This window comes from Oratosquilla oratoria, chromosome 25 (genome assembly GCF_046742065.1).
Source record: "Oratosquilla oratoria isolate Oo_2021 chromosome 25, ASM4674206v1, whole genome shotgun sequence".
Taxonomy (NCBI): Eukaryota; Metazoa; Arthropoda; class Malacostraca; order Stomatopoda; family Squillidae; genus Oratosquilla; species Oratosquilla oratoria.
Window position 1 is genome coordinate 31,561,293 of NC_134801.1, and position 17,643 is coordinate 31,578,935.

At 38.4% G+C, this 17,643-nt stretch overlaps 1 protein-coding gene across 14 annotated transcripts in view; it reads left to right on the forward strand.

Annotated features, from left to right (window-relative positions):
- Vps13D (vacuolar protein sorting 13D) overlaps positions 1-17,643 on the forward strand; it is a 250,150-nt gene that overhangs the window by 14,901 nt on the left and 217,606 nt on the right. For all 14 annotated transcript variants that reach the window (XM_076208559.1, XM_076208564.1, XM_076208569.1 and 11 more), the window contains exons 4-5: positions 10,900-11,082; positions 12,346-12,470. In XM_076208559.1, coding sequence (XP_076064674.1) covers positions 10,900-11,082; positions 12,346-12,470 — 308 coding nt within the window. The remainder of the gene's footprint in view (positions 1-10,899; positions 11,083-12,345; positions 12,471-17,643) is intronic.

Consider the following 17,643-nt stretch of genomic DNA (forward strand, 5'->3'; position numbering starts at 1 on the left):
TGGATATCCTTATAACGATGACCCAATGGCGGGTGGCCGATCGGAACAAAATTTTAATACTCGCGCGCCCCCACACACACAAACACTAAATTGGGATAAGAGAAATACAAGGGGATGATAAGGAACTCAAAAAGGTTAGTTATAGAAGAGCCCTGAAAGAAACTGTTTTCCACACAGAGTGGTGGATATCTGGAACAAACTGGATAAAATAATAGTGTGTGCAAAAACTATACACGAATTTAAGAGCAAACTAGACATTGTGATATATATATATATATATATATATATATATATATATTATATATATATATATTCGATTGAAGACCAGAGCTAATTCAATATCCACTATCTTCTTAGTGATTTTCTCAATTTTTCTAATAGTTTGTTTGATTCTTGAGGGGAGGTCAAACACAATACTTCCGAGATCCATGATGTTATTGTAACGAAAAATATAACACAAAATATAAATACAAGCTTTCGGTTGAGTCATCCAACCATCTTCAGGTAAGTGAGATTACATATACAGAACAGGAGTTTAAATACAAGTAAAAAGGGGGGAACTAGGAGAGTTAGGAGTCAGGTACTGGACGGAGGTGAGGTCTTCGTATCAACAGGACGTCGCTGGACAGCTGGTCACGGTAGCCGGACGTTTGGGCCTTGTTGCCACGCAGCCTCGCTGTGTAGTTGTAAGGTACTAACTGTGTCTGTCTGTATATTAATGATAGGAGTGTATTGTGTAATGTAGACTCTTTCTAAGATGTGTAGTTTCTTGGTGTTGTTACATTGTTTAAGTCTTCAATCGAACATGTTTACAAGAAAACTTACTGCCCATTTATACTAATATATATGTAGAGACATTGGGACAAATTATGGGAAAGGTGGAGGGGGAAACACGGGTCTTTATCTGATTATCGAGTTTATTCCTGACCGGTTTCGCTTACAATAGCTTGTTCAGAGGAGGGATTGTAAGCGAAACCGGTCAGGAATAAACTCGATAATCAGATAAAGACCCGTGTTTCCCCCTCCACCTTTCCCACTAATATATATATATATATATATATATATATATATATATATATATATATATATATATATATATAAAGACGGGACACCACGAACATAGCTCCCCTTCCCGTAAGATACAACTAGGGAAACTAGGTAAACACACACACACAAACTGGACAAAATACTGTGTGCAAAAACAATACACGAATTTAAGAGCAAACTAGACACTGCGAGATTCAAAGACGGGACACCACGAGCAAAGCTTCCCTTCCGTAAGATACTAGGTAAATACACACACATACATAGCGGGTACAAACGAAGAGAAAATAAGTTTTGAACCACGATTTTTCACATAACCGGGAAGTGCAATTGGGTAATTGTACAGCTCCCTCTCTCTTTCGGCGGGCATCAGAGGTGCAGTTGGCAGTTGTCGTATTTCAGTGCTATACCACCTCCTCCCTTTGGTTGAGCTGGTGGAGCACTGGTTTCAGACTCAACACTTTCCACGCATCCATTTCTTACCCTCCATACAAGCTTACCAAGCCGGAAGAAGCCTCCCTGGTGAGGCACATAGGTTGTGTTAACCCACAAAAGTTAAACCGGTGGCCCTGCAGTGGACTGGGTGAACTCTAATGGGAGATTCAACAACGTAACTGAATATTACACACACACCCTCTCTCTCCATCCTTCCAGCATACTTATAATTAAATCCATTTTTTATTTTGAATTGAAATTTTACTGTTTTTTTTCTGACCGCGTGCTGCCCAGACCAACAAGATATTTTGTCATTTTCCTCCATGCCTTTCACTGACCTAAATACTGCGACCGCATCACCTCTGCTCTCCGCAAATGTGTTCTCGTATGGTTTATCCGCTAGTCTAGGGATACACTTAACGGTTGTTTTTTTTTCTATTCTTTTTATTTTGTTTATTAGACCCAACATGTACGGAAGCCATACCACCGTGTCATATTCCAGTCTTGGAGAGATTAGACTGATCACCTCTCCGTCCCTTTTATGCTCGTGCGCGCGGGTGTGTTTGCGTGCGCGTACGTGCGCGATAACACGAGCGTAGTTTTGACATGCATACAATAGTTGAGTGATTTTAGCCGCTTAGGTGGACAGTTCGTCACGGACGACTTTACCGCCGTCAGCACCACGACGTGCACTCGTAAAATACACAAATTGACACATACATAAATAAATAGATAAAATAAGAATGTCGGGACACTAGAACACGTTATTTGTTTCATCAAAATGGATATGACTGACTTCATATGTTTTGTTTATTTTTTAAAATCTGACTCGCCAAACCTGCGAAACATCGTGACATATTTCAGAAGGAGACGTCTACTGTCATATTGTATCGTTTATGAATAGATATTGATTTGGGGAGCATCGAATTCGGGACAAGAAAAAAAATGGGTTATGGTAATGGGACCCCATCGTGCCCGGGTTGCACGCTGTGCTGATTGAAATAGCCTGACGGCAGATAGGATAGTTTAGCTCTCTCTCTCTCTCTCATACACATGCGTGCGCGGACACACACACACACACACACACAATAGTTTAGATAAAATGAGATATGAAGACGGGATACCACGAGCATAGCTCCCCTTCCCGTAAAATACAACTAGGTAAACACACACACACACACACACACACACACACACACACACACGGCTCGGTGGCGGATTGGTAAGGCACTGGCCTCACAAGCCGGAGAACCGGGGTTCGATTCCCCGGCCGGGCGGAGATAAGTTGGGTTTGTCTCCTATCACGTGTAGCCCCTGTTCACCTAGCAGTGAGTAGGTACGGGATGTTAGTCAAGGAGTTGTGACCTTGCTGTCCCGGTGTGTGGTGTGTGGTGTGTGAGTGGTCTCAGACCTACCCAGAGATCGGCAAATAATGAGCTCTGAGCTCACTGCCGTAGGGTGGTGTCTGGCTGTCTCGAACAGAGGCTGCAGCAGATCCGAGGTGAATACACAGTCGGATTGACGTCGAAGATTGGAACTCCTGAAAAAACGCAAATTACGTGGATTTCAGCGACCATGGAATACCTGTGTTGTATTAGTAGGGAAGGGGAAAGCTCGTGGTGTAGTGGGCAGGTGAAGAAAAAGGAGAAGGGGAGGCATTGAGGAAAATGGAAGAAAATGAGGAAGGGGAGGAATAGGCCTTGGACGTCAGAAGTGGTGTCAACAAAAGGTGTGCAGATGCAGATGACACAGACGAGGTCGAACAGGTGAGCAGAGGTATGCAAAGTAGAAATATAGATAATATCAGCTCAGTGGAAAGAGGAGATAATTCTATGGCTTTAATGAGGGAGATGACAACCTCCCCCGACTCGTAAATCTAGAGGAGAAATTAAAAAGAAAAAAAAATGAACGAAGCATGGGAGGTTAGGTTTAGCCAACTAACACTAGTTACACAAAGAGTTGATAAACTGGAAGAACTTAAGAAGGAGAATCAAAACTTAACTAAAGAAATAGAAGAATTAAAAAGGCAGTTAAGAGAAGTAAAGGATGAGAATGATGAATTAAAGAGGAATGATAAAGAGAATAAAGAGTCCATAGCAAAAGAGGTAAGTGGTTGGAAAAAAAAGTCCAAGATAAAAACAAAATTTGATTTAGAGATATAGTGAAACAACAGATGAGAGAAACTAAGGTCTTAAGTTATTAAAGTGATGAGAGAGAAAGAAATATAGTTAGAGACATGTAGCGATGCTACTATTGGTGAAGAGAAAGAGGTTTTTGTGAGTTCGTCTCCTTTATTGTAAGGTACGAGTGAACTGATTTTACATGCGGCGGAAGCCGATATATATACTGCGTGGGCAAGTTACCCGTGGTGCGTAATTAGGTAATTGCACTGGGTTAGGTCGGGTCAAGCAGGGTCGCGCTGACAGAGAAGCGTCAGGTCGTGAACATCAGTCACGTTCCCTGCCACGTGACTTGTCGCGGCTGTACAGACTTAACAGATAAAAAATGTATAATTATATTAGGAATGGAAGAGGAGCATAATACAAATAGGACTACAAGAGTGAAGGAGGAGAAAGGAAAAGTAAACAAGATATTAATATAGTTCAAGAAGATGAACAAGAAAAAGGGAAATAAATTGAAAAATATATAGATTGGGAAAATACAATATAGACAAGTCCAGACCAATTAAGGTTAAATTTAGGTCACAAATGACAGCAGAGAATGTCTTATCAAAAACAAGGAAACTAGCAAAAAAGTAATTATAAAAACAGGTATGGATAAAAAGAGAGATGAATAAAGAGGAAAGAGAGGAAGAGAAAACAAAATTAATAGAAGCTAAGAAAAAAACGACAACAGAACAGTCAGACAAAGAGAAATTCTATTGGAGAGTAATGGATATAAAAGTGAGGAAATGGTTCATAGCAGAGAAAAACGGAAGGGAAACAGGAAACAGGATGGAAGTAACAGAAAATTAGAAGTGTCTTACACAAACATAAATGGCTTAATAACAGGCTTGAATGAACTGAATGATTACCTGAAGGAAAAAGAACTGGACATAATGGGAATTGTAGAGACAAAATTGAAAGGTCCATTACCACCCAACAGTGTAGGACATGGCACATATAATTATTGGATTAGAAACAGAGAAGTAAAACAAGGGGGTGGAGTTATGTTCCTGACTAAGAAGGATATAGATATGAGGAATGTCACATATGGAAATAATAGAGTAGAGATGATTATGATGGAAATAGAGGACAGGGACAAGAAGAGCAGGAAGTTTGTGGTAAATTATGTGCCTCCTAAAATAGCTTCTTGGGAAGAGAGAGAACACAAAAATATATATTGATACAAGGATAACACTAAATAAGATAATGGAAGATGGAGGGAGAATAGTTATAATGGGTAAATTTAATTATAAAGAAATCTGCTGGGAAGAGACGACAGTGAAGGGTGGAGACGACCTATGGGGAAATGTACTATTTGATATTATTATAGAACATACAATGACACAATGGGTACAAGAGAATACTAGGTATAGAAATGAGGAATAACCATCAAGACTGGACCTAATAATCACATGAGAACCTGAGATAGTGGACAAGATTGAATATAAGACACCACTAAGTAAAAGTGACCACATATTGGTTGAACTAAATGAGGAAAAATACATGGGAAAAAATGAACAATATAGAAAGGGAAGATTGATGTATGGAAAAAAGAAATTTTGATTAAATAAGAGAATTGAAAAAAAAAAGACTGGGAAAGGATACACAAGGGTGAAACAACAGTAGAAAAGAAATGGAAAAATTTGACAAAAAATTAAAAAGGAGTGGGAAAGTATGTTCCAAGACAAAAACAAGAAAAAAAAAAGTAAAATGTTGGTACAACAAAAGATGTAGCGAGTTAAAAGACAAAAGGGATAAAGCTTGGATAAAATGGAAGAAAGACAAAAGACCTGAAAAATGGAAAATACATACTAGTTATAGAAATCAATATGTACAAGTGCGCAGAGAAGAAAAGAGAAAACATGAAAAGGATGTCATAGAAAAATGTAAAGATCAACAAAAACTATTTTATAGATTTGTAAATGACAAACTTAAAAACAAACAAAAATTAGAGAAACTACGACAAGGAGGAGTTGAATACACAGAGGAAACAGAAATGGCAGAAATTATGAATAAACATTTTAAATCAGTGTTTATGAGGGAGAACATACAACTTAGAGATGTCAAGTGGGAGGAGAAAGTACCCCCTATGAAAGAGATAGAAGTAACAAGGAAAGAAATAATCACTTGAGTAATCTCAATGTTAGAAAATCACATGGTCCAGATGAAATGGCAAACTGGATTTTGCGAGAATGCAGGAATGAACTAACAGACAAAATACATAGTCTAATAAGCAGTTCAGTGAAAGAAGGAAAAGTTTCACTTGATTGGAAAAGAACAAATATAGTACCTATATATAAAGAGGAAAAAAAGAAAGACCCTACTAACTATAGACTGGTCTCTCTTACAAGTACAGTAGCTAAAATTTGTGAAAGAATCATCAAAAATAGATGGGTAAGGCATTTGGAAAAAATGTACTAAATCCAAAGCAATTTGGATTTAGACAAGAAAGATCATGTGTCACAAACTTGATGTGTTTCTATTCAAGACTAATAGATATAATACAAGAAAAAGATGGATGGGCTGATTGTGCATTTCTAGACCTGAAAAAAAAAGCTTTTGATAAGGTGCCACATAAGAAATTGCTAAAGAAATTAGAAACTGCTGGAGGAATACAGGGCAAACTACTGAAGTGGATGAGAGACATTCTAATTGGGATGAAGTGATTAGTGGAGTTCCACAAGGAACATTTTTGGCCCCAATAATGTTTGCTATATATATTAATGATATGGATAAAGGAATTGAAAGTTATATGAGCTTCTTTGCGGATGATGCAAAACTCCCGAAAAAAGTGATTACTGTAGAAGATTGTGAGTCGCTGCAGAATGATCTCAATAAAGTATGGGAATGGAGTAGGAAGTGGGAGATGAAATTCAATATTAAGAAGTGTAGTATAATGGAATTTGGAAGAAGCAAAAAAAGAATAGTGGGATCATAGAAATTGGGAGAGGAAGAAATTTAAAAAAGTGGAAAATGAGAAGGACCTGGGAGTCATTATTGTGAATAATATGTCCCCTGAGAAACAAATAAACAAATTTTTTGGAGAAACTTATAATTTAATAAGAACAATCAAAGTGGCATTTACATACCTGGATGAAGAAATGGTGAAGAAAATACTAGTCACTTTGATAAGACCAAGTTGGAGTATGCAGCAACGACGTGGTCACCAAGTACACTTAACCCTTGATTTAATGGACAAATGCGTGCAGACCCTTGTCCGTTATTTGCAAAAGTCTGTTATTTGAAAATCGGGTCCATCCGTTACCAATACTGGATACCGGACATAAGTCCATTACATAGAAAATTGTCCATTAGGTTTCACTGTGCACATACGTATTAGATATGTAATAAGCTACAGTACATATGTATAATGATGTACATTACATATAAAGAAGAAATTGAACCATTTCTTACCTTAAATTTAGTTGCTGCTATTTACATATGTACAGTACAGGTACTATTTGACCATTACTACTGGACACCTATCAGACAAATTTTCATTTTACGGACTTCGTCCGGAATTTCGCAGTTACTACTGGACACACTTTTTTTGTCCACTAAATCAAAAGTCCACAAATCTGAGGTACGCTAAATCGAGAGTTGAGTGTACACAAAAATGTATAACAAATCTTGAAAGAATACATAGAGCAATTACGAAATTGGCACCAACGCCCTCAGAACTATCATATGAGGAGAGACTGGCAAAACTTGAGCTACATACATTAGATCAAAGAAGATTGAGATGAAACTTGATAACTATAGAATCATGAAAGGCATAGAAATTATTGATAGAGAGGATCTGATAAAATGGGATAGTAAAGAAACAAGAGGACATGAAAAAAAAAATCTAAAAACAATTGTAGAAGAGACCTAAAAAAGAACAGCTTTCCCTACAGGATAATAGACATTTGGAAGAAGTTAGATGAGAATGTGGTGTGTGCAAAAATGATACACGAATTTGAAAACAGTCTAGATAAAATGAGATATGAAGACAGGACACCACGAGCATAGCTCCACTTCCCTTAAAATATAACTAGGTAAATACACACAATTTTTAGATGCATGGAACCATTGAACAACGATGATATTGTACAAACAAATATCATATCACAAACTAATCTAAGGCAAAGTATGATAAATGGACTTTTTGGGACACAGGATAATATAAGGCAGTATATCTGTTTCTTGTACATCACAATAAATATAAGTAGATAAACACACGCTGTATGTTTGTCTATTGCTTACAGTGTTGTTTCTCAAATGGTTCTTAAAAAATGGCATGGAAGTCTACATATAAACCAGAATAATGCACTCTATAACTAGAATTTATTTTCCATTTTTCAGGTCTTTTGTCTTCCATTTTTTTTTTTCCAAGCTTTATCCTTTTTGTATTTAAACTCCCTACATCTTTTGTTGTACCACCAGTTTATATATCCTTTTTCTTATTTTTTCTTGGAACATACTTTTCCACTCCTTTATAAAGTTTTGTCAAAATATTCCATTTCTCTTCTACTGTTGTTTCCTCCTTGTGTATCCTTTCCCAGTCTGCTTTTTGAAAAAATTCTCTTATTTAATAAAAAAAAAAATTCCATACATCAATCTTCCCTTTCTATATTGTTCGTTTTTTTTCATGTGTTTTTCTTCATTTAGTTCAGTTCAACCAATATGTGGTCACTTTTACTTATTTGTGACTTATATTCAATCTTGTCCACTATTTCAGGTTCTGATGTGATTATTAGGTCCAGTCTTGATGGTTATTCCTCATTTCTATACCTAGTATTCTCTTGTATCCATTGCATCATTGTATGTTCTATAATCATATCATGTAGTACATTTCCCCATAGGTCGTCTCCACCCTTCACTGTCATCTCTTCCCATCTGATTTCTTTACAATTGAAGTCACCCATTATATCTATTCTCCCTCCATCTTCCATTATCTTATTTAGTGTTATCCTTGTGTCTTCTAATATATTTTTGTGTTTTCTCTCTTCCCACAAAGCCATTTTAGGAGGCACATAATTTACCACAAACTTCCTGCTCTTTCCATCTCTTTCCTCCACTTCCATCATAATCATCTCCATTCTTTCCATATGTGACATTCCTCGCATTTATATCCTTAATCAGGAACATAACTCCACCCCCTTGTTTTACCTCTCTGTTTCTAATCCAATAATTATATGTACCATGTCCTACACTGTTGGGTGGTAGTGGACCTTTCAATTTTGTCTCTACAATTCCCATTATGTCTGGTTCTTTTTCCTTCAGGTAATAATTCAGTTCATTCAAGCCTGTTATTAAGCCATCTATATTTGTGTAAGACACTTTTAATTTTCTGTTACCTCCATCCTGTTTCCTGTTTCCCTTCCATTTTTCTCTGCTATGAACCATTTCCTCACTTTCATATCCACCACTCTCCAATAGAATTTCTCTTTGACTCTACTCTGTTCTTGTTTTTTCCTTAGCTTTCATTCTTTCTACTTTCTCATCCTCCCTTCTTTATTCATCTCTCTTTTCATCCATACCTGTTTATATAGATAATTTTTGGTAGTTTCCCTGTTTTTGCTAAGATATTCTCTGCTGTCGTTTGTGACCTGAATTTAACCTTAATTGGTCTGGTCTTATCTGTATTGTATTTCCCTATTCTATATATTTCTTCAATTTCTTTCCCTGTTTCTTGTTCATCTTCTTGAACTACTTCTAATATCTTGTTTACTTTTTCCTTCTCCTTTACTCTTGTAGTCCTATTTGGATTATGCTTCTCTTCCATCCCTAATATAATTATACATTTCTTTTTATCCGCTAAGTCTCTTACTATATTCTCCTTCTCCCTCATCACTTTAATAACTGTGTCCTTAGTTTGTTCTTTCATCTGTTGTTTTACTATATCTCTAAATTCAATTTTGTTGTTCTCTTGGACTTTTCTCCAACCCTGTACCTCTTTTGTTATGGACTCTTTATTCTCTTTGATATTCTCCTTTAATTCTTCATTCTCATCATTTACTTCTTTTAACTGTCTTTTTAATTCTTCTATTTCTTTAGTTAGGTTTTGGTTCTCCTTCTTTAGTTCTTTCAATTTATCAGCTCTTTGTGTAATCCGTGTAAGTTGACTGAACCTAACCTCCCACTGTTCGTTCATTTTCTCTAGTTTTTCCTCTAGACTTGCTAATCGGGGGAAGTTGTCATCTCCCCCTCATTAAATCCATGGAAATAATTATCTTCACCTTCCATTGTGCTACTCTTATCTATATTTCTAATTTTTACATTTTTACTAATCTCTTTGATTTCACCTCTATCATCTGCACATCTTTTGTTGACATTCCTTCTGACTTCCAGGGCCCATTCGTCCCCTTCCTCATTTCCATCCATTTTTCTCAGTAATCCCTCCCCTTCTCCTTTTTCTTCACCTTCCCACTACACCACGAGCTTTCCCCTTCCCTAATACAACACAGGTACTCCCTCGTCGTTGAGATCCACGAAATTTAAAGATTTTCCTGGAGTTCAAAGCTTCGCTCTCACTTCAACTGTCTGTGTGTGTATATATATATGTGTGTGTGTGTATGTATATATATATATATATATATATATATACACATTTTTATCAACCACAATGCACTTTAATTCTCTTGATGGTGTATTGGTCTAGTCACTCGGCACTGGTAACGTTCTCGCCGCATGAGGTTTGAGTCCTCGGGCGTACCACATTTAAATTTCTGCATGCACCTAGATGGCTTAGAATTAAAGTGCATTGTGGTTGATAATTGTATCTCTAATCACTGGGACCCATTCAGTGTTATACAGATACTTCCTGCATTTGTATACTTACCAATGTACTATCATAGTGGAGATGGGTTGAACACAAACTTTCGTGTATGTGTAACTCGAGCATACAGATATATAAGAAAAATTGCGCTCAACTTATATCTCTTGATGGTGTATTGGTCTAGTCACTTGGCACTGGTAACGTTCTTGCCGCATGAGGTTCGAGTCCTCGGGCGTACCATGTTTCAATTTCTGCATGCGCCTAGATAGCTCAGAATTAAAGTGCATTGTGGTTTGATAAAAATGTATCTCTAATTACTGGGAACCATTCAGTGTTGTACATATATATATATATATATATATATATATATATATATATATATATATATATAAATATATTTTTTTTTTTTTTTTTAGACCAATAGGTCTCCAGTGAGCATGCTGTATCATTCTAATTTATACTCACCAATTCAATGGGTATTAATTTCCAATACAGCATGATGAAGAAGCTGAAGAGAAGGCCAATCACAACCGCAAAATTGCCAAACTGGACAGTCTTGAAGCAGCATGGAGGGCAGAACAGGAAGCCAATGGGGATAACCTTCCATATGCACAGTCCTACTCCACGTGGCTAAGCTACGGTACCTCCTTCATTACCAACATCATAGAGAATATTCAGGTTTGTACTAATTTCTTTGGATATATGGGATACCCTGTCTACCCTGTCATAAGCCTTTTCCAGATCCAGATTTTTGGTACTGAGGTGTTGGAACACAGCGGAATTTTCCTGGACATACCTAATGGATCTTTTGTGCTCCATTAACCTGTTGTTAAGATCCCTTCCAGTCTGACCAAGGTACACTAAATCACAATCTTTACAAGGAGTGTATAGCCTTCCTTGTAAAGATTGTGATTTAGTGTACCTTGGTCAGACTGGAAGGAACACCAGGTTAATGGAGCACAAAAGATCCATTAGGTATGCCCAGGAAAATTCCGCTGTGTTCCAACACGTCAGTACCAAAAATCACAGTCTTGACTGGGACAAGGCCAAAATTTTGTTCAAGTCCAACTGTAGCTTTAGAAGAAAAATTGTTGAATCAGCCTTTATCGAAGAATGTCCGAACTTGAACATCTCCAAAGGTCAATGGTCCCCGGACATAATCTCACGGCTAGCTTTGAGCTGCTTGGTTAAGAATTATCACCCTCCTGACCCCGCTTCCAGCCCACTTCCCTCCTGACCTCACCCACCCACACATCCCCTCACCTCTGATTCCACCTTGCATGACGGATTGTCCTGTTTTAGCTCTGTATGTTCCTCTTCTACTCACATCTCAATTGTACTTATGTCTCTGCATATTCTTGTAATCTGTACTCTCCTGAAGAGGGCTATAGCTATTAGCCAAAATATGGAAGTTACACTTTCTTCTAAAGTTTCCTTTTATTCCGACTGTGGGCTCTTCATGATTATTATTTACAAATGTGCCACAACATTTTGTCTAAGTGATATATATATATATATATATATATGATTAATAGATAGAAACATATATTACTAGAAAACATGTACCATATTTGCACTTGATGCTTTTACTGAGGTAATATACAATGAATGTATTTACACATTTCTGACTAAAGTAATCACTCACATGTAGCCATTAGAGGCTCTTATTTCTTTCCTGCTATGTGATTAACCAGATATTAGATTAAGTAGTCAGTCTGGTGCCCAAGATCTCATTTGCAGATCTGTGGCCGTAAGAAAACCAAACACAGTTGTTGGTTCAGGTCATAAATCACTCAGTAAAGAGATTTTTGTAGAACTCTTCATAAGGGTGATTTCTCTGCTGGATTGATTTTTGACTAGTCAGTTTGTTAGGGTAAGATGAAATATGTGTATGGTCACACATAAAACAGCTCTTGAGTGATTACTCTTTTATATTTTCAGCTCAAGATCAAAGATGTACATATAAGATATGAAGATAGTCAGAGCATTCCTGGACATATGTTTGCCTTTGGAATGACTGTAGATTCCCTAAGTGTGCAGAGTTCTGATGATCATTGGATTCCACGGTAAGTGCTCGTGAAGGATGTTTTTCTGCTTTGACTCTACCAGTGTCCCACATTCTTTGATGTTTCATGATCTTTAGGAGTGAACCAGCTTTGGGTATCAGGCCCAGGTGTGGAAGAGCTTTGCCTTGCTGCACTGCTTTTGGCCCAAGTAGTGCAGCAGGAGATGGCAAATCCAAGGTGATGAGATGGGAGAGGTAAATGGGTTGTCTTTGTTTTTAATGTTGATGTATATTTTGACTGAGCCACACTCAAAGGCAAGAGGGCTTTCAATACACATGTATGTTTTTCAAATTTTTAGAACAAAAACGTGTTTGATTTGTGATGGCTGTGCTGAGGCTTGAGACAATTTATGTATTTCATTGCCAATAATCAATGCTTTTGTGCATTGGTGGTGTAATCAGAAGAATGTTAGTTGTGCATTCCCATTATTGTGGGTTTGAATCTCATTCTTTTTACCAATTCCCTACAGTCCAAATGCATAGGGCAAATATGACAGCTCTGGATGCAGCTACACATCTGGTGTAGGTTCCATACCACCTGTTCTTTGGGAAAATAGTGTGTGAGGGGGGTGAATCACAGAAATGGTGGAGAGGTTTAAGGAATGCAAGAAAAGGGAGTGATCATAAAAATTAAAAGTGATCAGCATTCTTCTTTGAGTGAAGATTAGTCTTGAATCATTAACCTCTTCAGTACAAGTCAAATTCTCGCACACAGCATCAGCTGCCTGATGTACAATGATTTGATGATATATCATAATGGAGACATTATAGAATATAAAGTTACATCTGTATTACCTGTTCTCTTTCACCCTGAATGTTAATAACCACAGAATATGCAATGAAGTCTGTTCACAGAATACAGGGGTCACTCAGCTAAAAATACAAAATAAGTATAGGCAAGATGCTGATGCCAGCATCCTCATATACCCACTCATACTTCATGACACTGATGTTGGCATCATCATATGGAAGGGGTTAATGACTCCTGCATGACTCTAATTAGGCTTCAGGTGGTAGAACTAGCATATTTGATAGTACAGGTTTCCCTCCCTTTTCGATGGTTTGGTGTCTGATATTTTGTTTATACAATCTTTTTGAATTGATACCACATACTTATTTTTTCGATGTAGGCACTTCATTGATCACCAAACTGTAAACAAACGCAATCACAGTGCCACCCATGCTCCATCAACCATCCATTGAAACTCGTTCCCACTCTTTAATCAGTTGTGTTTACTCTCTTGGCCCATGTATCAGTGTCAGTGTTTTGTGCTACTATTTCACATTCACTGTTGCTTTTATGAGAGTAATACATAATGTGATGGCTTCCAAGTGGCCTGCAACAACTACTACTGGTGAGATAAAGCCCAAAAGACTGAGGAAGAGTTTATCATTGAAGAAAAAACTTGAAATTGTTAAGTGCCATGAGGGAGATGAAGGGGCTAACCCCATTGCCAGAATCATGCAGTTGCCCCAATCAACTGTCTCCACCATAATCAAACAAGAAGACAGTGTAAAGAAAGCTACAGCTTCTACATTAATGGCAAAGATGCTGACAAGGCAGAGGGAACCAATTATGGAGGAAATGGAGAGACTTAAGGCTCTGGATTGATGACCTGTCTTGCCACAGCAATTCTCTTTCTACCTCCTTTGTGACTATGAAAGTCCTCTCAATTTATTATGATCTACATAAGAAGGGATATGAAGTTAAGGATTGGTCAACTTTCAGTGGCAGTAAGGGTTGGTTCATCCGTTTTAAAGCCTGAGCAGCCCTACACAAAATCAAGATGACTGGTGAGGCAGCAAGTTCTGATGAGCCTGCTGCTGCAGCATTCATACCAACACTGAAAAAACACATTGAAGAGTGTGGCTACAGTGCCAAACAGGTGATAAACTATGATGAGACAGGCCTGTATTGGAAGAAAATGTCATCCAGAACCTTTATTGCTAAGGAGGAGAAAACAACACCAGGATTTAAAGCATCCAAAGACAGATTAACCCTGGTGCTGGGTGGTAATGCAGCTGGGGACCTGAAGCTGAAGCCTTTACTGATCTCCTACTGTGAAAACCCAAGGGCACTTAAGGGCTATGTGAAAGAACATCTCCCAGTGATATATAGACCCAACAAGAAAGTCTGGATGACATCTATGAATCAGCATTATGTTGGAAATTATATGTCCCCTGCACTGCTTGACTATGCTGCCAAAGAAAACATTACCAACCATTTCCTCCCGCTGGTTGACAATGCCCTAAGCCACCCAACAACCATGGAAGATTGGGCAGACAATATAGAGGTGATGCTTCTGCCCAAAAACACGAAAGCGCTCATCCAGCCCATGGACCAAGATGTGATCACCACTTTTAAGGTGTATTACCAATGCTGCACAATGAATCAGCTGATTGACATGACTGACAGCCCAGACAAGCCCACAGTCAAGCAGTTCTAGGTCAGTTATAATATCAAGAATGCCATTGACAATATCAATGCAGCATGGGAGGAGGTGACAGAAAACAAAAAAAATTAATGGCTGCTGGAAGAAACTGTGGCCCTGAGTGATGACTTCATTAGATTTAGTGATGTGGCACCCATTTGCAAGGACATCATCAGGCTCTCATATATGGCTGGCTTCAAGGAGGTGAATGAAGATATGAATGAATTGCTACAGTCCCATGATAAGCCACTCAGCAATGAAGATCTGGTTGAGTTGGAACACAAATGAGCTCTCCATGGTGATGATGATGATGTGCCCCAGTGAGGTCTTGACATCAAAACACTTCATGAGGTGTTCTCTGGCCCAGCTGCAATCATCGAAAAAATAAAGGAAAGGGACCAAACCCAGCATGAAGTGGAACAGTTGCCTATAATGTAGAGCAAGCCTTCAAGGTCTACAGAGATATATTTGAGGCCAAGAAAAAAAGGCAAGGCAAACCACTATTTCCAGCTTCTTCAAACCTCCCGCTGCCTCCCACCCAGCCAGCCCCCCCACCCTGCATCAGCTGATTTGGACTCCCCTCCACCACCTCTCCAGTCTATGTGTGGTGCTCTTCTGTCCACCTCTGCTGCCCAGGATTCATCAAGCCCTACCACTTCTGATGACAAGGAGAAGGCTTCCTTGGGATTTTAGTAAGACTAGCCATAAAAGGTGTGTGGTGTGGGATCAGGTAACTAGTGGCATTCTACAGAGCCTCTTTTTCTGCTCTTTCCGGTGGATATAGGCCTACTGGGGAAGCCACTGTATAAAAATATACATCTATAATGCTACCTCTTTAGATGGCATGGAAAAGTTATATATCTCAATATAGGCTAGGCCAAGGCTACTCTCCCTATTAAATTAAACCCTATTAAAACTTAAATTCGTGATCCAGTCATTTGTTATTTGATCTGGTTTTCAGGAACATAACCCAATCATATAGTGGAGGAAATCTGTATTGATTGTACCCTTTGAAGATAAAGTAATGAATAAATAAAATGAGTCTTATATATGATAGTGAAGTATCGAGTAGTGCATACCCACACAGGCATTTTAATTGAAAAGGGAATTATTGTTAAAATTAAAACTAGGTAGCCAGAAACTAATATCTTTGTTGAGTACCCAATCCTTAAAATTAAACAGTACCACTTCTTAATTTGGGTTCATGTGTCATCACATGTTTCTACATGAGGGGATGGAGAGGTGGGTCATTGATTAAATGAAGCTGCCCTGCTTTGGATGTGCTGTGGCTTGCTGCATTGGTTCTGACTCGGGGCGATGGGCAAGATGCATGGACCCAAGATGAGAGGGAAGGAGGGAGGCAAGGGGTGAATGGGAGTGGAATGGGTGGGAATGGAATAATGCCTTTTGACTTTGGCTACCTCCCTTGTATGTATTTACCTAGTTGTATTTTACGGGACGAGAGTTATGTTCGTAGTGACCCGTTTTTGTATCCCTCCGCATCCAGTTTGTTCTTAAAATCTTGTATAATTTTGGCACTCACTGTTTCCCCATTTAGTTTGTTCCAGACATCAATCACTGTGTGGGAAGCTCTTTTTTTTTTTTTTTTCCTCTCTCTCAAATCTCTTCTGTAGCTGTCCTTCTTTAGCTTCTTCTTGTGTCCTCGTGTTTCTCTTCTGTCCCATTTAGATAAGTCATCTCAATCAAGAACTTCCATCCCTTTCATAATTCTGTAAATAGTTAACAAATCACCTCTTTCTCTTCTCTGTTCCAGTGTTGATAGATGTAATGTATCCAATCTTTGTTTGTATGTCAAATTTGTGAGTGTGTGTTTGTGTCTATTTACTTAGTTGTGTGTGTGTGTGTGTATATATATATACATAAGTATACCAAGAGCTTTTTTCCCCATACAAGAGCAGTAGCCAAAGTCAAAAGGCATAAATCCACTCCCATTCAGCACCCCTCCCATCCTCTTTTCATGTCTCCTACAAGATGACGGGTCATCCCTGCATCTCACCCACTGCCCTGGGTCAAAAGCAAAGTAGCAAGACACAGCACATCCACAGCAAGGCTGCTTCATTTAATCGGCAACCCCCCCCTCTCCGTCCCCCCATGCATGAAAAGAGAAGACAGGAAGAAATCCCCTTGAGTTGCATTAAAATATCATTCACACATAGTCCTTAAGCCCCCCACCCACTCCCTTCCATGCATCACAGCATCATCCATACACAATGATTCTTCACTCACCCCTATCTTCTGTCTTCTCCCTTCCTGCCTCAACAGATATCTCCTTCTTTCCCAATGCCCCTTTTACCCCATCCATCCATCTTATCCTTGGTAGCCCCCTCATGTTCACTCTATCCACCTCTACCTTCCATACTTTTTTAACTAATCTTTTTTCACTCATTCTTTCCATGTGTCCAAACCACCCCAATACTCTTTCATAAACTCTGTCTCCCAACTCCTTTTCCATGTTTGCTCTCCTCCTCACCTCGTTTTTCACTATCCAGCCTAGTAGCCCCTACCGTACTTCTCAGACATTTCATCTCACATTTAAATTCTTCCTCTCTTATTTTCCATGTTTCTTCCCCATACAGTGCTGTCAGCATAATCATCCCATACAATTTCCTTATATCATCCATTCCCAAATATATATATATACATATACATATGAGGAGTGATTGAGAAATTCATGGCTTAAGGTACAAAAGTTTATTTCATGATAAATTAATACATTTATTT